The sequence below is a fragment of the Manis pentadactyla genome, chromosome 7 (genome assembly GCF_030020395.1).
Source record: "Manis pentadactyla isolate mManPen7 chromosome 7, mManPen7.hap1, whole genome shotgun sequence".
Lineage (NCBI taxonomy): Eukaryota > Metazoa > Chordata > Mammalia > Pholidota > Manidae > Manis > Manis pentadactyla.
The window spans coordinates 55,261,011-55,284,400 of record NC_080025.1 but is presented as its reverse complement, the minus strand read 5'-3'; the positions used below and the strand labels follow the sequence as shown (position 1 = coordinate 55,284,400).

The 23,390-nt window shown below is 38.1% G+C and overlaps 1 protein-coding gene across 19 annotated transcripts in view; it reads right to left on the bottom strand.

Moving 5' to 3' along the window:
* Nucleotides 1-837: 837 nt before the first annotated feature.
* NRCAM (neuronal cell adhesion molecule) overlaps nt 838-23,390 on the bottom strand; it is a 256,908-nt gene continuing 234,355 nt past the window's right edge. For 10 of the 19 annotated variants that reach the window (XM_036918959.2, XM_036918948.2, XM_036918951.2 and 7 more), the window contains 3 exons: nt 9,349-9,480; nt 8,444-8,522; nt 838-3,201 (listed from right to left, as the gene is read on the bottom strand). In XM_036918959.2, the coding sequence (XP_036774854.2) occupies nt 2,964-3,201; nt 8,444-8,522; nt 9,349-9,480 (449 nt within the window). In that variant the 3' untranslated portion in view covers nt 838-2,963. Of the gene's footprint in view, nt 3,202-8,443; nt 8,523-9,348; nt 9,481-22,541; nt 22,578-23,390 lie in introns of all 19 variants that reach the window. The other 9 variants (XM_036918946.2, XM_036918943.2, XM_036918954.2 and 6 more) reach the window with 1 other exon arrangement.

The window sequence follows — 23,390 nt, the reverse complement described above, 5'->3', positions numbered from 1 at the left end:
TTACCAGCTCCTGTTGCTAACCTGAGCGGTGGTGACCTGAGACTCTGGACTGTGAATCTGGCGGGCGGTGGGGGGTGGAGGTCCCGATTTGCTGGTCAGAAGTGAATGCTCTCCCTGGTAGAACTACTAAGGTCTGTACAGCAGTTTACAGGTGACTTACCTGGCAGGTTTTTATCCAAACAGCCATGAGGGGAGGGGAAGCTCTGTGCAAGCAGATGTCATGGGCAGAAAGCTGGGACCAGGGACAGGGTAATTAAAGACAAGTGGTAGGAAAGAGGAACAAATCCACCTTGGCTGTTTGCAGAGCTAGACAGGTTGGAGACAATGAGAACAGGGCTGGAGAAAAGGAGGTGGATGACATTCCTGTAATATTTGTAAATGACCAAACTGTCTCATCAAGCAGGAGAGATTAAGAAATCCAAGTTTCCAAGGGCTGGGGAGGGTTCAGGCAAGCAAAAAAAGAGACCGACAGCAGGCACCAGGGACCAGGCTTTAGGAAAGGAAGCAGATCTGATTCTCAGACTGTTTCTCAAATGGTTGGCAATATCTCCTCCTGCTTTCCATGAAAATTATTTGGTATGCCGTTTTATTAGCTCTGTTTGATATTGTGTTTTCTCAGCATAAAGTAGCCTTTTTAAAGCAAAAATAAAAATTTGTGCTATTTTAGAAGTCATTAAAAAATATATGTTTGAAAAAGTTAAAAATCACAATGAGATCAAGACTGTTTAATGGTTACTTTTTGATGGAAATCCAATCACATTGGCCTATACTGCTACATATACCATTACTTGGACATTCATACTCCACTAGGAACATGATATATTACAAAACAGAGAGGAACTTTGAAAATCACATTTAATTTTTAATACAAAATCTGTTGCACTATTACAGAAGTGACTCCTTCATGCACAGATAAATTTTGCATCTACCATTATGGAAGAGTAAAAACTGTACTTTGATTTTTCCCTCAAACACTGGCAAATTTGAAGTAACTTTTATCTTTGTGCTCTCTGATACCAGGGCAAGCCTGTTCTGCCTTTTTGTATTTCCATTAGGAAGGCTAATCTGTGAACAGTGAATCTGGAGACATGAGAGTATTTAGGGCCATCTTTACCTGGGATTACTTCAAACTGTGCTTTACCTACATATATCAAAGTTGCCAGGTGACTAGGCCTGCTGAACCCCATAGGCAAAACTCTGAAGAGTCCATCTAGAAATTTGCTGTCAAAATGTAGAATAGTACACTATTTCAGTTTCACAGCAAAAAAAGGAAAACAAAACCCCAAAAGGTATTTAAGTAAATGCTTTTCAATCCCACGCACTGTATTAATTAGCTAACTTCTTATACAGTACAACATAAACATTGTATATTTATTTGTATGTAACGCCAATAAGCATATAGCATCTATACTTTAAGGGTATTTACAAATTCAACAAAATATCTACATATAAAAAGCTTTACTTAAAATTAAACTTGATGCAAGTTATGAGAAACCAATTTATTGGCAAATGAAACTGAGCATTCCTTCAACCATAGGTTGTTATAGAATTTCATATTTGGAAGTAAACCATTTGATAGATATTGTTTACGAATATGGTGGAATATATGTTTATTTTTGAAACTGCACATGTAATCCCTTTGACTGTTGGCCTTACTAGCACTTGTCAGATTTCTTAGATTCTGAAATTTGTCTGTAGCAATTTGCATACATATTGTTTAATGCTTTGGAGAGTTTCAAAAGCTGCCACATAGTTAAAGACTTAGAGAATAATATGTGCCTATCGGCAAGCTATTATATGCATTTAGTTCTGGAATATTTTGTTTTTAAAAAAATTTTTCTACTAAGTTGACATCTTTCTTATGGAATGTGACTTGTTTTAACAGAAACCATAAAGGACCACAAAATCATCAAGTGCTCCAGTTGGTGATAAAGCTTTTCTTTTTATACATATGGGGAAAATTCTCCTTAAAGACAAACTATCTTACTTACTATCTTTTCACATTTCCTTTTTTCGGCAGTGTAGTTTTTCCTTATCTCTTCTTTTAGACTTTGACAGTAATCTAGGACTCCAAGTTGACTGTACCAGCGGATACAGAAGGCAGCATGTTCTGGAATGTTTAGTGTCTGAAGGCACTGCATGTGTCTTGCCCTGTGCTTTCTGAAATAATTTTTGAAATTTAAGTGGAGTGACTTGATTTTGATTCTTTCAGTATGGCACGAATGCCAAATGCATTGCAATACACCTCGTTGATGCCTAAGCACAAGAAGGTAGAGATGGTGTAAAAAGTAGAACACTGTACTGCTGTAATACCTGGAAGATTAAGAAGGCTACAATGTAACAGGAGCAAAGAGTAGGTGACAGAGTCTCAGTAAGCAATCAGCAAATGCAACTGTCATGATTAAGTCATTTAGCAAGTATATACTGTACAGATTGTTCCTAACAGTCTCCCAAAAAGACACAACAGCTAGACATAGTCACCAGTTTCACAACAATGTCCACAAAGACATTGAAGTTCTAGAGAATACTACAGCAACACTCTTGACAATGAAAATGGAATTCATATTTCGGGGTTCAGCAGAAGGCAGTATAAACAAAGTATCAAACCATGTTGTAATAACATACACAGGTATGTCCTTTAAATGGGTAGCATTTTTCATGCATTGTATTGAACTGTATCCTGAAGAGAAAATAACATGATCTGTTGATGATGCTGTACTGTTTTTATCAGTACCAAGAAAATGAAGAATGCATGTTTTGAATGAGAAAGTATGCATTTTGCACTGCAGTTCACATTAACATATCATATGACTGAGTTATGTTCTTGTTCTAACTGTTCTCATCATATTAACATACAGCAGAACATACTTCCTGCCTCTATGCTCATAGTATGAGAAGCCTGATGAACAAGCGCTTAAGATAAACACTCTAGAGAAATGGGATATTGGCAAAGAGCTTACAGATTAAACAAATGAATTCATGGCATTGACAGGAGAAGGTGCCTCCGAGCTCTCGTTGCCTTCAGCAGGTTCCTTCTCTTTCTTACCACTGTATTGTCCAATAAAGGATCCATCTTCATTGAACTGGCCATTCACTCCCTCTCCATAGTCAACTAGGCTATCATCGCTATCTTCTTTTTTCACAGTCCTGTCTGAAGGTGTTCGACTGCCTTTTTTCAAAGGCTTGTGGTCTTCTGCATCACTGGAAAGAAGAGAAAACATTTTCATTAAGACTGGCATTCAGGTAAAATGTTTTCTTCTGAAAGATCATGCATGCAGATTATGATAAAGCATATGGAGTCCTGAGCTTTGCCAAATCTAATCATCAGGTTGGCTGGGATGTGGTTGGAGTGAAAGTCAGGTGCAGAAATGATTTAATCATGAAGTCTTCAGTAGGTGGATGGCTTCTTATTGTGCATGTCAGTATCAATGACAGATTCTGTCTCTTGATTTGGAAACAATTCAGAAATAATCACAAGCATTAAAAAAGGAAGAATTGAGCAAAGTTGAAAATCATCATTATTTTGAATTCAAAGGAGGGTAAATAGCTCAGGCAAGTAGAGAAGTTAGTATGTTAAACTGCGTAGTGTCTCTGACTCCTTGAATATGAATGAAGAATGATTCTGGTTAAGTGTGAAATATGGATTTTTTTTTTTCTGAACAAGAAGGAGAAGCAAAATCCTGCATTTCAAATGATTTTGTTATTGAGTGCAGGCCAGACTTGTAAACTTTAACCTTACCTTTCAAGAGACCTACAAATTCCATTAAAAGGATGCAGAAGAAACAAATGAAAATAGCCTAAGAAGAAAAGCAAAATCCTTATACTGGTAGTATACACTACTTTTTTTTTCTGTACAAATTTCAGTTAATGGGTAAATATTTATTAATTTGGAAAGAGACACAGTTTAACCTCAAAGCACTACATTCGTACTATGAATGGCATGTTGATATATTCTAAAGATTGTGAGTGATTCCAAAAAAGGCAAACATTCCTCCACTCACTCATCTTCACCCCACTATTCCCTTCTCCCAAGTGTGCTATGTAGCCTGTCCATTGGGATGGGAATGTGAAGAATGTAATTTAATAAAACTTTATAGGACTTAAGTTTTTTGGCTTCTTTTTTCTGTTGAACCCCTCAGCACAATATCTGGAAGCAGAAAGGCAAGCATTCTGTTTTAGAACATCTTTTCATCTGATTCTGGAACTAGGTATGCACATTGACCTGTTCCTTAATAGGTAACATGTGCTTTAAGAAAAGAAAGAAGAAACAAAGGCAATGACAGTATTTTGTGATTTCTTGCACAGAACAAAAATACAAGAATTTGTACCAAGACTTTATTGCTCCCTCTGCTTCTGAGTGACTTTTATTCTAGTCAAGACCCAAATATTTCAAGATGCACACATATTTTGGCTCTTTTGTCAATAAAGTTTGAAAAAGGTTTTCAAACTTTTTCTGTGAAGAGCCGAATAGTATATACTTCCAACTTTACAGGCCACGTGGTCTCTACAGCACGTGACCCCTTTTCGCTGTCCTTTGCTGGCCCCTGTTCTCTAGGGTAGCTATTCTCAATACCGATGACAGTGATCCTTTCAAAATGTAAGTCAAATCATGTCGCTCATTCGTTGCAAACCCCCCAGTGGCTTCCATCTCAACTGGAGTCAATGACAGAATCCTTATGCTTTCCCCCAAGGCCCTGAGCCAGCCCTGACACCTCTCCCACTTTACCTCCAATCTCCCTCTGTCTCTTTCAGTTCCAGCCACCCAAGCTCCTTGCTGTTCCTGGAACATGCCAGGCTCGCCCCCACCTCAGGACACTGTGCACAGCTTGTTAATCCTGCCAGGATCACTATCCCTCCAGCCAACCACCTGGCTAACTCAATTCCTTTAAGTTTTTGATCGGATGTCACTTCTTCACGAGGCCTTCCCTGACATCCTATTTAAATGTCAACCTTCCACACCCTTCCCTGACACCTTCCATCCTCTTTACTCCAATCTCTATCTTCCATAGCACTAATCCCTTTCTGACACACTCTCTGACTCATTTTTTAATATGCTGACTGTTTATAGTCTGTGTTTTTCCCCTACTAGGGGTAAGCTCTATGAGGTGCAGGGTTTTAGTCTATTTCGTTTGCTGCTGTATCCCCAATGATTAAATAATTTCAAAATAAGTCATAAAATGGTATGTATAGCTATAAAATATATTTTGATACTTATATCCAAGAATAAAGTTGGCTGTGCAGTGGAAAGAAATGTTCCAGAACTCAGTTCTTGCCCTACTTCCTCTGGGAGGACCCTCCTTGCACGCCCACATGGCTTTGGCCTGCCCCCTGCTCCTGTGGCCCCTTGGCTGTATCCCTTTCAGAGCACTTCCACACTATGCTCAGATTGTTCATTTACTTCCCTGCATCCCTCACTAGACTAGAAACTAGCCTCTATTGGTTTTAATAGCCCCACAGCCTGGTATACAGTAGGCACTCAAGTACTGGTTGAGTGACTTTATAATAGTAAAAACTAATGATAGAAGAGACAAAGGACATTTTAGAAATTCTTCAAAATTCTACATTGAAAATTTTTCATTCCTTTTAAATCAATTTTATGATGCCAGACAAAGCATTAGGATATATTTCTTCCTCCCTCTTACCCTAAGAATGAATTTTAGGAAGCTACTTTTTTTTCCCAACAGCACTTCATTCATGGTTGTGCACAGGGAAGGTACCCACCAAATGCCTACTGGGTAAAATTCAGCAACAAATGGATAAATCCGTGATTGAACATTCTCATTTTCCTGTGGTCACACCCTATCACAGCCAAATCATGCTGCAGTTTCACTGATATTTATGACCCAAACACTCCCTCGAAAAGTCTGCCATTATTTACATTGCTCACACACTGGTTTATATTTGTGAGCAGAATAAATCTAAAGCATGTTACAACTAGAACACATCTTCACATCATTCAAGCTTTATGAGCATGGGTTAGCATGCTTGCAACAGGACCGAGATCACATGAATGTCAAGGTCCCTGTGCTTAGAGCCTCCATGTATGCTATGGTCTTTATGAACTTTCAGCATCAGTAAAAAATATCACTGAGTTGTGTTTTGAGTTTAAGACACCCATCAGAACCACATTCCCCTTGGCACCTCCCAGGTCCATGTAATTACATGTGTGACAAGCATTGTTGTCTTCACACATGAGCCAGTGGGTTTGTACTCGACAGGCCCAAGAAAAAGTCTCTCTTTTGAGAAACTCTAGGCACAAGCTAGAGCCAGCCATCTGAAAAAGCTTCACAGACATATCACTATGAAGTAACACAGGAATATGACCAAATAAATGTAAACACAGTGATAATGTGGCCAGTAACCACATCCTTGGTAGGCACTGCTCTGGAACCCAACATCATAGTAAAAGTTGTTAGCAGATAGCTTATAGAGAAGCATAGACATCTTAGAACTAGAAACCTTCAGAGATCACCTAATACTTGAATAACTGTTTCATATTATAGGTAAAAAAGTTGAGTTCTAGACAAATCCAGTGCCATATCTAAAGGTATCAAAGGTAATGGGTGAGTTAACAGTAATACTGATGGTCTCTTGATTCCAAGCTAGTTCACATTCAACCTCACTTTCAATCAAGTTTTAACGGAGAAGGTAGCACAGTTACCCTGAGAAAGTCACATTATGTCAAATCAGTTTCACAGCACTGCAATAGCAGTTGACATCTGACCCATGAGGCAAGCAGTACATTGCCAGATTCACTTGAGCATAATGTAGAACAGGAATCCATCACCATGTGAGGAGTGTATGAAGTGCAGTGGTTTATTTTCAATTTGTGTAAATATATGTATACATATTTTCCAGCTATATTAAAGATTTAGCTTCATCACAATAAATAAGGCAGTGATGTGCATATCCTGTGTGTAATTCTAGCTACAAGAACTCCAAATACAGGAAGTTAATTGTAATTTAATAATTACAAATAATTCTCCTGCTTTACAGGAGAAACACGTAGAAGAGTGAATTAACTTGGCACAGATTTCAACTCATCCAGTGTAAGACACGGTTACCCTAGGCAGTGGCCATCCACAGGCTGCTCTAACGTATTGTGAAAACCTTCTTAGGTGGACTGGGTGGGGGTGCTGCAAGAGATTTTCATACTTTCAGCCCGGAGTCAACATTTGACATCAAGACAACCCTCACTAGATATTTCTGTACCTCATGACACAGAAATTCTGAGTTTTAGAAGTCATAGTCATCTCTGTTGAGATCAGAATATGAAAGCTTAGGTGCTTAGACACAAAGGCAAAATGCTTGTATCTGCATGGAAACTTCTGTCAAAAATATATGGTTTTTCTGTCAATTCTCTTATTTCTTACAACTGACATGGAAATACCAACAATTTGCTCTAGAAACAGGTAAAAATTGGCACAAATATCATCTGGCAATCATAACAACAAAATATTTTATTTAATCTAAAACCTTTTCTTTTGGCTTTTTTTGCCAAAGGCTTGGTGTGGGCTCAGTGTATATTTAAAAGATTATATTTTATAAAATCCAGATGTTTATAGAAAGAAAAAACAAGGTCTAAAGGTTTTCTATGAGTAGGAGTATTCTTTTGGGACACCCAAATCCCAGTCTTTTGAATGAACAAATATATATTTTATTTATACATTATTTTTATGTTTTATATGTTATAATTTACATAATTTTAATATAATATAAAATATAATTTTATATTATTTTAAATTATATATATAATTTATACATAATATTTTATATTAAATATATATTTTACATATGTTTAAAGAATTTCTCTAACTATTTAGCACATAGGTTAGGTTAAAATTGGTCTTTAATGATGGAGACAAGCCAAGAATGTATTATCAAAGTCCTGTGAGTTAACACACTACCTCCAGGGCTGGGATATTTCTTAGCAATTAATAGCCTCTAAAACAACCTGGTTGTCATTTCATGATTAATGGGCAGAGGATAGGTATTTGTTTTGGAAAAACGAGCTTCAAATCCAAGATCAGAAAGAGCAATACTGACTTTACGAAAGTATTGTTTAGAAAATGACAGGTGTAGTTCCCTTTACAATGCAGGTTTTATACGATGTTTATTGTTATCTTAACTCTCACTGTAACACACCAGCTTTGTTAGGTTGATCAACACAATAAGGGCTCTGGAAAATATAACTGAATGGAAGACACTGTGTCTCCAAGTTTATAACTATGATGGAAACTTGTTTCTTTAATGAAAAGTGAGGATATTTGAGCCATGAGGGATATGCAAACATTTAGACATGGAAATGTTTCTACACTAATACTAGAGGAAAGCATGAAATGTGAGGCAGAGCATGTTGCTGGCTGGATCCCAGTCTAGGGAGACTCAGCGCAGGGCCTGTGCAGGGCAGGGAAGGCAGAGGGCAGGTGAGAAGCAGGCTCACCTGTATTCTCCAAAAGTGCCATCGTCTTCCTTCATAGGCTGGATTTCAGGGTCAGCACGGGCATCTTCCTTCTCTTTAACTGCAAAATTTCAAAATGATGTTATTATCTATTGAGGCTGTGCTTCCTTATTCAAAGTTTTTGGGAGTGCAGTCTTTGAGATACACAGCAGTGGAAACAGTTCTATTTACAGCAGCTGTTATACAACCGGACATATCATGTGGCCATGCGTATACGGGGATGTTTCAGTCTCTGAGGCAACCTAACAGAATGAACATTTGCTAAAGAAAAGGCTGGCTTCATGTAAGCATTTTGGTAGAAGCCATTTACTCACCTGGTGAAGGAATAAATTCTATGGGTCTAAAATTTCTCCCCTGTTTTACCAACTTAGTATCTATATTCGTGGTTACAAATAGTTTTTGTAAATCTATTCTTTTGCACATTTTTTTCTTGTCGCTGAAGGGGAAATGGCCAGGTAAAGAAAACAGAAATTCACTGGCGCCACTTAATTGAACAAAACATTAACTGTAAAGGGAAAGCAGTGTTCTACATCACGATACCAAGACTCAGTTCCTGCATTACTCCCTTGGGAAGACGCAATGCACCTCCCCCTTCTGCCCATGGGAGCCTTTGGAGGCACAGTGACTTGGGTGGAGTCTCAGGGTATCACCAATCCCTTCAGAGAACACATTAATTCACTCTTCCAATCGTCTTCTAAATTTTTTTTTAGGCTCCCATCATATAAAAAGGGATCAAAAATTTTTTGAACAGAAAGTCCAAATGTATGACTCCAGGAAGATATACTTATTACACTCTACACTGATTAACCTATCCTTATGATTTTTTTGTTGTTGTTTAATGGATAATTATACAGCATTATAAGGCAATTTTAATCTTCCTTTCTTACCTGGATATTTACCACCCTTGTTTCTTCTGATGAAGCAAACAATCAGCAAAATTAAGATAAGGAGAGCGACAGCACACATTAGACCAATGAACCAGCCCTGAGTTGCAATATCCACCTGTCGGCTTGCCATTGCTGGAAAATAGATCCACGGTGTTGGTGGGAATGGGTAAAGAGGAAGAAGAGAATTGTAGGTTTCTGTAGTATAACTTGCCATCATATACAAACTTTTATATATTTTACATGTGGCCCCAAATTGGAATCTGTCAGTTATTAAATCAAGAGTTATTTAAATACTTAGCTCTGGAAAATCTGTATTAATCAGAAATATTCAAATAGAGAAATCTGATTGCTAATATCATTAAATGCTAACAAACACTGCTGAACAATGTGTTCACAGCTATTTTAACTATATATTCTTAATAGAAGCATAGTTGCAAACCAATTAAAATTTTTTCTATTTATAGGATAAACTGGGCATTAAGTGCAATGATAAGAATATAAGACTGAATTTTAAAACAGAACAGAATGTATACATCTAATGCAGTATTTTTCCTTCAAAGGAACCACTTTTTGAGGATAAAATGTCATTGCACTGATGCGCCATTTTTCAAAATGCTTTGGAAATCTTCTATTAAAAAAGAAAACTTTCCACACAAGAAATTTGTCTACCCAAGATAATCAGTCTTATTATTTTATATAACATCTCAATTTACACCCCAAATACCAGATTTGTTATTCATCTCACTGTTATTTACCACATTTACAAGAGTTGGTTCTGAATGAATTGTGGAAATTTCTTAAAAATCCGATTTTTCCCCCAAGGTTCAATATTCAATATTCAATGCTGCTTAGGTTCATTCAAAAGACTTTGAAGCAATCTTGTTCAGTGGAATAAGGGACCAGTTTAAAGAGAAAATACTCATTCACATGTATACATATCTCTAAATCTTCATCTGTTCTGTTTGAGTCAACAAATGTGAAACCCCTTATTCAACCAGTCACACTATGCAAATCTTCTAAGAAAAACAGAATAGTGAGCATTTCTGGTATAATTTAAAAGTGTCAATCAGATGGGTCAAAGTGCAGCATCAATGGCTATTCAAACATGCCCATGAGGATTTGTTTAAATAAACTAGTATGAATTTTTTATAGGCCTTTATTTTTTCTCTTTTGACCAAAATCAAGGTAAAACGTTTTCTTCTTTTGATTCATAAGCATGTTTATATCATGCTTTTCAATTTGATGATGGAATTTCTTCTGGATACATTTAACATGGTTGGGTTAGGTGTATGTGATCTCTAGATGCAGAAATAAAGATGGCTCTATGTTGCAAAAATAGAACCTTCTTGCCTTTTTTTTTTTTGCCCCATACAAAATAGAAGGAGAAAAATGAAAATGCTTAAAGTCATGTGTGAAGAAGAATGTGAAAAATGGGCAGGTGTGTTTTGAGAAATAAAATGAGAAGTAGAAATATATTATCTGGACTACAAATCAAATGCCAGTAGTCCTTCCCCAGAGCCCCCTGGGCCTCAGTGGTTAGAGTATCTGGTTCGGCTGCAAGCGAAGCACACATTTTGGCAGTGCGCTCCTTCTAGACATACGTCAGAGTCACAGCGATGCTGGTGGTGGAGATGAAGACAGTGACCACAAGAGCCAACATTCTGAAGCTCTTCTGATCTGCTGTGCACTGTGCTCAGAATCTCATTTAGTCTTCACAGTAATCCTTTAAGAATGGCATGAGGAATAAGCCCCAGCCCAGAGAGGGGAAAGACTTGCCCGAGAGCTGGGCTTTGACCCGTGTCTGTCTCAGCCCAGAGAACCTGGTGCTAGCCATTAGTGCTCTACTGCTGTAATGCATTCCTGAAAACATGCCCAGACATCAAATCTGCAGAAGCCTTTACAAAGAATAAAATGTTATAGGGCCTCTCCATTCTGAGATAGGTAAAAATATTTTCAAAGTTCCACATTATATACCCTTTGGTAATATATTTCTGTCAGTTCACATATGGTCTTTGATTGTGTGCTTTTTCTTCAAAACTGAACCAAAAACCAACTGGTGTTAAGCCTATTGAGCACCTGATTGGAAGTTCAAGTCCTTGTTTTTAGTATGCTTCATGATTTATAGCCTTGTCATAAATAGTACCTACATTTACAGTTTTCAGCTAAACATACCTGATAAGGGCAAAATGCAATAACATACTCAAGTGCTAGCATGGATGTTGTCTAATAAAGATGGTGACTGTCAAACTGAACTGCCTGCTGGCAGCTTGCTACCACACAACTATGCAAAAAGTGGAAATGTTTCTTTGACAGTTGAAAAAGGAATGTCCAAAGTGACTTTGAATTTTTGCCTCTATGTCTTAAGAAAAAAGTACCAAATATTTCACTACCCCAATATATGTATATATATATATTTAAATTTTATTTTGGTATCATTAATCTACAATTACATGAAGGACATTATGTTTACTAGGCTCCCCCCTTCACCAAGTCCCCCCCCCATCCCCATTCACAGTCACTGTCCATCAACATAGTAAGATGCTGTAAAATCACTACTTGTCTTCTCTGTGTTGCACAGCCCTCCCCATGCCCCCCAACACCATACATGCTAATTGTAATGCCCCCTTTCTTTTTTTCCTGCCCTTATCCCTCCCTTCCCACCCGTCCTCCCCAGTCCCTTTCCCTTTGGTAACTATTAGTCCATTCTTGGGTTCTGTGCTTCTGCTGCTGTTTTGTTCCTTCAGTTTTCTTTTGTTCTTATACTCCACATATGAGTGAAAGCATTTGGTACTTGTCTTTCTCCAGCTGACTTATTTCACTGAGCATAATACCCTCTAACTCCGTCCATGTTGTTGCGAATGGTAGGATTTGTTTTTTTCTTATGGCTGAGTAATATTCCATTGTGTAGATGTACCACATCTTCTTTATCCATTCATCTACTGATGGACATTTAGGTTGCTTCCATATCTTGGCTATTGTAAATAGTGCAGCGATAAACATAGGTCACTACCCCAATATTTAAGGTTATGCAGACACAGTATGTTAACAGGTGCATGTGTGTGCATGCACACACATGTTCATATTCACACACACAGAATGAAGCCTAATGGGGTTTTTTCTTCTTGAATCTGAGATTTAATGGGTGGGTATTTGTAGGAGTGGATAGGAGAGTAAAAGAGGATTTGCAGTGTATCTGGAACTTATCCAATCTAATTGTATTCATGTACTACTTGAGACAGTCACAAAGCAATACATTAAACAAATAGACAGATATAAAGAATACAAAAAAAGAAAATAAGCCAGAGGAATGAAATTTGCTTTGTTTCCTAGATGATAGTTCTAACAACAGTCTTCTGCTGTCACACTGCTTGCACTCATGGGTGAACTGTGCCCTGTGGTAGTAGGTCTCTGGGGAAAATGCTCCTGGGTACTTAGGAAAATAGGGTAGATGTGGAAGAGACAGAGTGAGACGTATTGCTATTTATGAAGAATCCTTTATGTATAAAAATGTCCTGTTCAGTTAAAATCATTAGAAATGTGTAGATGGTGAAGAAATGACCTTGGCTAAAGACTGGAGGCAGCTGACAAAACAAAACAAAATGAAACCCTGTTGGTCCCATTAAAGCACATCTGCTCGAATCTTCTGTGATATGAGAGGAGAGGCATGGAAATCAAGGAACAAGGTGAGGAAGCGAGAAGAGGAGGTGGGGTCCTACCAGGAGTGTGTGTAACAGCCTCGGGAGATGCCCTGTTGTACATGTGTGCGTGTGTGTGCATGTGCGTGTGTGTGGTGCAGGGGGTGGGGGAACGTGGAGAAGCACGAGCAGCAGAAGGTAATGCTTCAGGTGGAGCTGATCCGTTAGCCCTACAGGACAGACCGTGGACGCTAGAGGAACAAGGGAACTGGATCAACGGTATTTGCTCCTAAAGGTGATATGTTAACTAGGGCTTAATCAGTATTTCTTCTTTGTCATAGTTACATTTATATATAAAAGGTGACAATACCTGGGGGCCTTGCCCTGTCCCTCCATCACTGGCACCCCAGAATGGCTCGCCTGTGACGACTGCTCACCTTGAACTACCTACCTGCCTGCTGCAGCTGGAATTTTAAGTATGGCATCATTGAAGAAAAAAAATCTTTTGAAAGTGTTTGCCTTCTGCCTTATAAAAACACAAAGACAAAGAAAAGCCACAACTTGATTTTGTGGGTGCAATCTAATTCTAGGAATACCTGTGAACTGGGAGTCCACTGGGGCCTTCGGGGGTTCAGGACAGCCAAAGATGTATCCAGTCCTAAACAAAGCAGTCTTTTCTGAGGCAACCTGTTCCCCTCGGGTGTGGGCCTCTGTGACCTGGTGCGGTGGGATAGGGGCAGCCTCTGTCTGGTGATGAAGGCTGAGCCTCTAGCCCAGCTCCGTCACCTTCCAGCTGGGTGGCGGGGTGGTCCTCCACCTCCCCTCACACCCGACCGAAGCGATGTGTAAGTGGGTAGGAACACCGCCCACTTCGTAGGAATGTTGTAAGGACTGAATGAGAAAAGCCGGGAAAACTGTTTACCTGGTTGAGACTAGAGCTGATTCAATGTTAGCACTATTACTATTATCAGAATTCTAGCTATAAAATGGACAGAATACTTACTTGAGCTTTTAGTATTTTGAAATGAAAAGTTACTGATAATAACTAACACCTTGTAATACTAGGAACGGATAGTCCTCCTTTAAGCTGCAGACAGTATTTTTCTAGAACTTGGTACACAAGTAGATACAAAAATACAAGGAACAGAAAAGCAGAAAATTTTTTTTTCTTTAAACATTATGATTTTAGCACATGAATGCTTTAAAAATGTAGTTTAAAAAGTTAATGAATATTATTTTTGTTCCTTTTTCCTTTTTAAAAAACCAATCATGATTGTTTATTTTCTAATTTATGAGAAATGATTTTAAAAATCATAATGCTCGGGTAATGAAAGACACCAGAAAATACATTTTGCCTATGGGTTCTACAGGAAATGTAACATTTCTTCAAGAATGCATGAAGTGACTGACAATAACATGAATGTATGATCAGTGAACATGTACCACACAACCCTTCTTTAAATTTTAGTAGTCAGGGGTTGTTTTCCATCTTGTGAGTAAAGATGAATATTCTTGCATCTTACATGAACACTTTATTTTAGAAACTTTAATCATTACTTGCAGAGTTTGAAAATATTCAAATAACAAATTCGTACAGGCAAATTTGGCAACAATGAAATACATGATTCGAACAATTTCTTGTTCTATATAAATTTAATAATGTTTTCATCAGTTGTCTAACCAAACTACAGGGTTCTTCTGGGTTACAGTCCATTTTGACATAAAAAATTTAAAGTCATCAATGAGTTATTTCAGCTCTAAATCATTTCAAGAATTCGAATCGAGTGCTGAGGAAAAGTTCATATGTGGAAATGATGTGAAAAATTGAATTACCTGAACAAGCTAAGTTAAGAATCGTGTTTGCCTCTGTTTTGGTAATGGTTTTTGGCAATAATGTGATTAGATGATGATTTGCTCAATTCTGTAATTCATTTGATATAAAGAGCCAAAGACAAACCCCCAAAACCCTACCCATTTGGGTCCCAGAGAAAGACATTCCTGGCCCTACCCCTAACCCGGCTCCACCAGCCGTCTCCAACTGGAGGGCCCCCGAGCTTCACCTCTGAGCTTGAGCCACAACTGGTGCGGGGTGCATCTCTCTGGGGCCTGTCTCAAGTACATTATCTGAACTCACAAAACCAGAGGCCCCCTCAGCACCAACTTGAACTTCATATGCTCTTCCTGGCATTAGACCCTTTAACCCAAAGCTCTGAGAACCATTTACAATTTTTTTCCTTCATTCTACTTTGCAAAATGGAAATTTTGCAAAAACAACAAGTTTGAATATTTTAAGGGACAAGAAGTCACTTGTTGCTTCAAGAGAGGCAAATTCTTTATAAGATAAAGACAAAATTTAGGATGCTTAGGCTTATCAGTTTTGATTATTATGTCAAATAAACTGATTAAAATGAAAAATTGCAAGAGAATATCCTCAAAGAAAAATTGACTAGACATCCAGATGGTGTATTAATTGCATATATTTCCATTACATTAAATCTTCTCTTTGATGCAAAAGAAGCTTCTTTATCTGCACCTTGCCTTATAAAAATATTGAGTTTCTCTAATGATGTTTATAAAAAGAACTGTTATACATTGGTAGCTTAAATGAACTATGGGAAGAATTATTTTTTAAGATTCAACAAGATGAATCTTTTGGTAAACTTAAATGCCTTCAAATTTATCCAAGTTATAGATTTCACCTTTCCCAAATATTGGTTTTCCTAAAAGGGACAGTTCTTTCTAAAAATATTCACTTTCATGATAAAGGCCTAAACAGGAAGTTGGACTACCTTCAGTACTTTGTCCCTTTGATGGGCCACCCAGCTCAATGCATGCACAGCAACCTGCATCTGAGTTTCCATAACCTGCTGGAAATTAAAGCTGCCCCTCTCCTGGTAGACGTGGCCAGGACATCAGTAGAGCGCCTGACGTGGGAGTACATGAAACATTGAAACATACTGGATGCTTCCCCACAGTGTTAATTTTCTGCAGTGACTGATAAAATTCTGTCAGGTGACATAGACAAAATGACTACTTTGAAGTCAGTTTGATTTCTGCTACTTCAACACGCAATTTGAACAAATTTTCTTCTTTCCTCCTTGCACTTACAAACACAATTATTCATTATTACTCTTGTTGATGTGATGTTGGTATAGAACAGTTTTAAGTACCATGACATGAAAATAACATAGGCAAGAGACTTATTATGTCTCTTGCTTTTTAATAATACAAATAAAAGATTTTTAGTTATGTATAAAATATACTGACTGATGGTTTACTATAGTTTTTTTTAGATAAATCTGATTCCCTCAATTGGATCAAGTTATTTTTCAAGATGAGCCATAGTAAATACTTAAAAATGACTTTAATCTCTTAAGATATATCCTCCAACTTAAACCCAGGTAATGAAATTGTTTCTTACTGCCAGCTACACCATATTCAACATTCAAGTTCACATGCTCTGATCCCTCATATTCCCAACTGATACTGACATAGGTCTCAGCAGCTGTGGCTTTGTAAGTTTGAGGATCCCTGGATTTACTGCTTGAAATAAATATACAATAGAAAAATGAATCAAGCAATCAAATTGCAGCACCATACACACAAATGCAAAATAAGTTTAAGTACTCTGAGACTGTGTAGATAAAATTAAAAATTAGAATTTGCTGCTGAAATTTAGAGTTCATTCATACTTCACTTTCACTATGGAAATTATTTTTTTTTGGAAGGGAATGGTTGAATTCCATATTCATTGGGAAATAAATGAATAATCAGAAATGATGCACAATATTAAAATCTATGGGTTCTATTATGTGAGTCTTGAACAATGTAAACTGTGGTCCATTAGCCACAGTCTCAGGAAACTGATCAGTCTTCATCTACTGATGCTCGGCCCAGAGGGCTGAACAATGCTGGGGGCAAAGGTCATGGCATCTCAGAAATTGCAAGATAAAACCAGTGTGAGGCAGTTGTTTTTCAATTCTATTTATTATCTCAGTGTGAGTCTTAAAAAAATTTGTTTTTTGGGGTAAGAAAGGATGATCCTTAGAGTAGTGGCTTTTGACCTTCTTTGAGCCACAAACTTCTTTAAGAATCTGCCTCTGGGAAGTCCTGGGACCCCAGCTAAGGAGCTTTACTCCAGGAACTTTAGAGTATTTTGGATGGTTAGGGTATGCTGGAAGAGAAGCTGAAAAAGAATTGCCAAATAACTTAAGAAAGAAGAAATAAAAGGAATAAAACCTATTTCACTTGACACATCCCAGAGAGCAAGGCAGCCTTACCTGCTAAGTGTTCATTGCATATCACCTTCTGAAAAATCAGAGTGAAAACTCAACAGCTTCTTAGAACACCAAATTATGGAGACTACAGGCCTGCTGTCTGGAGCTATGTGCCTGTGACTCAGTAAAGATGACGTCTAGTCATTAAAAGATTTGGCCATCTAAGGCTGACAAGTCAATCAGCCTGACTGCAACAACCTAAACTAAAAATGACATATTTGTAGATATATTAGCTTGAGTAGTTAAAAAATGGTATGATCAATTTATTTTTCCAGAGAAAGCATCCTAGGATAGTAAGTCAGAAGTGTCAATGGGTTTCCTTAGACTCTAAAACTAAATTCCAAATAATGTTATATAATTTAGAAGCTAAAGGCCTCTACTGAAACAAATTTAACGAAATGACCTTTCTTAGGATCAGAAAGAGAAGTACAGATGGTCCCTGACTTAACAATAGTTCGACTTAGGATTTTTTGACCTTATGATGGTGTGAAAGGGTGCACATTCAATAGAAGTCATACTTGGAACTGTGCATTTGGGCCCTTTCCTGGCCTGGTCATATGCAGACTGTCCTCTCTCATGATGCTGGGTGGACGGTGAGCACAGCTCCCAGTCAGCTACTCGCTTCCGGGGGTCAACAACCCATACATTTACAACTATTCTGCACCTGCACAGCCATGCTGTTGTTCACTTTCAGCATAGTAGTCAAAAATCATATGAGATATTGACACTTTATTATAAAATAGGCTTTGTATTTGATAATTTTGCCCACCTTCTGGCTAACCTAAGTCTTCTGAGCACATTTAAGGTAGGCAAGGCCAAGTTGTGATGTTTGGTGGGCTATGTGTATTAAACGCATTCTTGACATATTTTCAATTTATGATGGCTTTATGGAGGTGTGACCTCATGATAAATTGAGGAAGATCTGTATATTACAGTAATGAAATAATGCACTTGGTCTCTGAGATACAGTTCATCATCACACGTATGTTGTGTTGCTCTGTGTGCTGAGGGTGGGAAATAGCTGAGAGCAAAACTGATTACTGAATTATGTAGGGTCTTTCTGTGCACCTAACTGATGTCGATTGTCTTGAGATTTTCTTCTTAAAGGAATAGATAATGATAAGAATATGATCAAATCAACAGAGATGGTAAATATGAACATGGGGGTAAAATATTCACTGCAAAGAACCCAGATGAAACATTAATTTTCTTAAAACATTTTTGGAATCATGGAACTGAGGAATTTAGTCTTGGTGTAATGATGAAGATGTTCAAGGCAGACCATAGTGAAGTATTTATAAGAGAAGAGCATTTAGCTCAAATTTAAAGACACCCAGAGAAAGGGTGATTTCCTAAAGTGATGCTATTTGGCCACTTTTCGCATTGAGAATTCGATCTCTCCTTGTTTTTACTCAGCACTCACCCTCTTCCTTATTGAACAAATACTCAAGTGTCACCAATGACATGACAGCGGGGCAGCTAGTGTCGTTTCTTATGTGGGCTTTCTCCGCAGTCTGCCTCTCTTCTCTCTCCCTACTGTAAGCCTCCCACTAATGCAGTTACCTATTTCTAGCCTCCTAAGCTACATACCTGGCCCTGTCACTTACCTGTTTAGGTCGTGGAGGACTTGCCTCTGCCCACAGGTGAACACAGATTCCTTAGCGAGGCATTCCCTGCTGCTAAGGGTCATTCACACCAGGCCTCACCTACCTCTTCAGCTACATGTCTGGGTATAACCCTAACGTCCAGGGTTTTCAACCCCATGCCTTGGCTTATTCCCCCACCAAGAACTTACACACCCCAAGCCCTGACTCATGGGCCAAAATTCTACTTCCCTTTCAAGGCCCAGTTTAATACTACTTTCTTTGGGAAGCTTTCCCTGAACCTGTTTGGCAAAAACAGGCTCACTCCTCTATGCTCAGATAACATTTTATTCAAATTACTAGGTTAGCATCTATTTTTACTCTTTTTTATGTGTTGGTCTTACCTGCCATATTTTAAGCATATCAAAGGCAGGGTCTGTATTACCATCTTGATACACGGTGCCTTAAAAGAGCCTGGCACATTTTACATGCCAGATAGACATGAACTGCTGAATTGATGGGACCTTCTATATGCCAGCTGGCCCTGAACAACATGAGTTTGAACTGCATTGGTCTACTTACATATGGAGTTTTTCCAATAAATACATGGGAATTTTTTTGAGATTTGCAACAATTTGAAAAAACATATTCTTTTCTCTAGCTTACTTATTGTAAGAATACAGTATATAAAACATATAACCTACAAAATGTGTTAATCGATCATTTATGTCATTGGTAAGGTTTCTGATCAACAGTAGGCTATTTGTAGTTAAGTTGTGGGGGAGTCAAAGTTATACATGGATTTCACCTGTGTGGGGAGTCAGTGCTTCTAACCCCTGTGTTGTTCAAGGGTCAACTGGAGTCTTAGGCCAAATAAAATTGTGAACTTTAAACCTGGCTTTTATTTACTGGTTCTTTAGCTTTTCCTTGTTTCTTGACCTAATTGGTAGCAGTGGGACCAATTCTGGTGTAATTATAAGTGAGAGTCTGACCACAGGGAGGATTCATCACTAGCTTCTCACCTCTTCTGCTCAGTCCTAACTGGCTGACCACAGTCAGCTCCTAATTAGGTCAAGATCCAGGTTCAGTTACCGACTTGCCAGTTAGCTGCTCCTTATTCCTGTGCTCCAACTAGTCAAACACAAAAGTGTTTTGGTGACTGGTCCAAAGGGTAAAGGAGTAAAATGCTGTGGATAAAGGAATGCCCATCCATCAGCAACTCTAGGACCATGAACACAAATCCATTCTCTATTTCTATAGATGCCTTCACAGGTCTATTTCCTAGAATCCTGGACCCCAAAACTATTTAAAGGGACACAGAAATTGAACAAATACAACCAAACAACTATAATTCTCACACAGATATTGAGGGCTTCAACCAAACAAGGACACAGATCATGGTAAGTGATGCCTGAAGGTCTCCAGGGTATCTCCATGCTCGAATTAAGGCAAGGACAGCATTAATACAGCATAATGTAGCTGAATGAATCATCCTGGCTTCTGCTCTGCAGCTTAAATAATCTTTTGTAATTATATATTTGTAAGCTTGGCTTTGCTTAACATCTCTTAAAATCTGTAAGAAAATTTAAAAATGTAAACTCAGCTGCACCTCTTTTCCCCTCTTTGATCAGAAGTGAATTAAAATCTCTAGAGGCTGATGCTTCTATAGCTGAGGATATCATAACATGTTTTCTCTCAGGGATTCAGCTCTTATTTATTCTCTTTCCTGCCATTTTAAATTAAAGTATAAAAGATAGATAAAAATATTACAATTTAGAAGGACCATGGAGAACTTTTATTTTTCTCTCCTCCCACATGTAGCTAAACTGCGTGGAGAAGGAAAACAGAGAAAATAAATTCATTCTTACGTTGAAAAAGAAATATTTTTAAGGAAGGGAAACCCAAGATAACCAATTATTCTTGAGCAATTTAAAGTCTTATCGTGATTGAAATGTCATCATTTTTTGCAAGCAGTGTTAATTACTGTACCCTATTAGAAGAAACAATATAGGAAATAAGGTTCGATTTAGCTTTAAAAAAGTTTAAGCACTATTTCTCATATCTGAAATCCATCAGATTTCAACATTAGGGGCTTCATGAACTTTCTGACACTCCATTTTTTCTTTGTCTCTATAATCATATTCACAATTCAAGTTAGTAGCAGTAAATGAAGCGTAAAACCTAATGTGAAGATTTCTTTTAGTTATTTTTAATTCTTTAATATTAGCTGGTGATGTTTTTCCCGTGGAATGTATGCCCTTTTCTAACAAGACGAATCAATGGAAAACTCAGATGCTCTCCACAGGAGCCCAACTGCCACACAATTACTCCGCAATGACTCTAGGCAGAGCTGCACGGAGGTGTCCGCTGCAGAGGGAAAGAGGCCAGGCCCTCTCTGGAATGCCTCAATCGAAGGTTACCAGGGGAACATAGTAGCAAATTATTGAAAGCAAATTAGGTTTTTAACTGACACCTAATTATCCCAGTAAAGACCTGGATATACACAAGAAAGGTTTCCATCTGTCTACAAGATTGTGGAAACTTTGAATTTTAATAACTTTGTTCTTTTGAGTCTAAAACACACATATATCGTGTCATTAAGATTACTGAAAATGGCTACAGTTCTTATTCAATCCCTCCAAGATCTATCTGATCTACATTTTATAATTTGCCATGACTGAATATAAGCAGAGTTCTAAGAAGACAGAAGATATGTATCAGGCCTAAGCTCACAAATTTTGAATACTTTAAGGCAAAGCACTTATTTCTCTTGGTTTTCCTTGTCTTCATTTCTTATTTATGCTCAATTAGCCTGCTGAAGTCCAAGAGAAGCCCTGGCAGGGGGCACCCCATGGGATAACAGGGTTCTCTGGCAGGGGTCCTGCTGTCATCTAACAAGCCAACAGATCGACCCACAGCTGCGGGCCAAAGATGGGGGCAGCTGTCTTTGGGATCCCCTCAGGTGGGAGACATGTGACAACTAACTCAAGCACCACAGCCCCCACCAATCTTTCTCACCCAGAGACCTGTGAGAAATGGAGGAAAACAAAAGTAATCCACAGCAATTGTTGGCTATTACCTGGATTGGGGGGACTTGAGCAGTTTGGTGAGGACAGGATGGAATAACACGACTGAGTAGAGCATGCAGGCTGACTAGAAGACTTGCTCGGAGGGGATTTTGGTGGGGAGACTGACTCTCAGGCCAGTTACAGGGTACTGCTGAGCTGAAGTTCCAAGCAGAGACCGTAGTGTAATGCCAGCAGGGTGTGCACTGCATCTTGAGAACAGCTGATCGGATTAGAATGGAAAGCTTGGCTGATCCGATTTCTCACAGGCTATTTTCATCACAGGACTAATGTTTCTGAACCTTTACTATATGGCATGCCCATAGAGAGGATCTGTGACAAATCCACGGTTGTGGTCCTGTGAGACCCAGCCACAGTCATGTCATTAAAAGCTACGATTAGGATTTGTGACAGGGATGTCTTGAGAAAAAGTTTTAGGAGAAATCAATGTGTGGCTTTCTACTTATAAGAAAAACTAGACATTAATTTTAAAGCCAAGATCTTCCAAGATCTTCTCTTTCTTTTGGTGCTTTAAAGCTTATTTTATTTTCTCTTTAACCCATGCTGCACTTCCCCATGTTCAACATTGCAAATTTCACACATGTATAAAGTCATGCAGATGAATTATTTTACCTTTGCCTGCACCTACATCAGGTGGAAGAATACCAGCTTTAATGAAGGGAAACAGAAATAGGACACTATATAGTTAGATGTAACACACCCATGAGCATGTAAAGCGATACAAAAACACTTATTAAAATGCCAAAGCATGCGAGGAGAATGAAGTGTACCACATTAGGTACAGGGGACAAAGATAAGTTGGTGTCCCCAAACTTACCCAGTAATCAAATCCACACATTACTTAAGGTGCATTATTCACAGTTGCCTATTTTATATGAAGGCTTAGGGCATTTTAAACCAATTTTTAGGTGGAAATGTCAATTTCTTATGCTATGAAAGATAATGAAATAATCCTTAAGCAATTCTACAGTTTAGAGACATGCAAAACCAGAAAACCTTTTATAATATTTTTGATCATTTTCATTGAATCTAACTTTTTTCAAAGTGAGTTTTAAAGGTATGAAAGGAAATGTTAATTCCTTTTCTAGATACTTTAATAGGGCTATTTTGCTTTCTCTGTACCAGATGGCATACCAAAATACAAAGTCCCATGCTCAAAGACAAAATAAAGACACAGTTATTAGGTTCTGTATTCCTTGCTAGAAAACCTAAATTCATATGTGGACTAGCAAATTATTTTCCAGTGCATCAAAACCAGAACTAGAATTACATTTATTTATTTGTAGATAGATGTGTATGCCAGTACAGGCACATATATGTGTATTAAATGTATGTGCCTGTGTCTGTGTATATACATGAAAGTTATAGACAGGAAAAGCCATTGCCTTGAACTTTGAATTCAAGTGTGGCAGAATGTTATACTTTCCTACCCTCACCTCAATATTTTATTATAAGTTTACA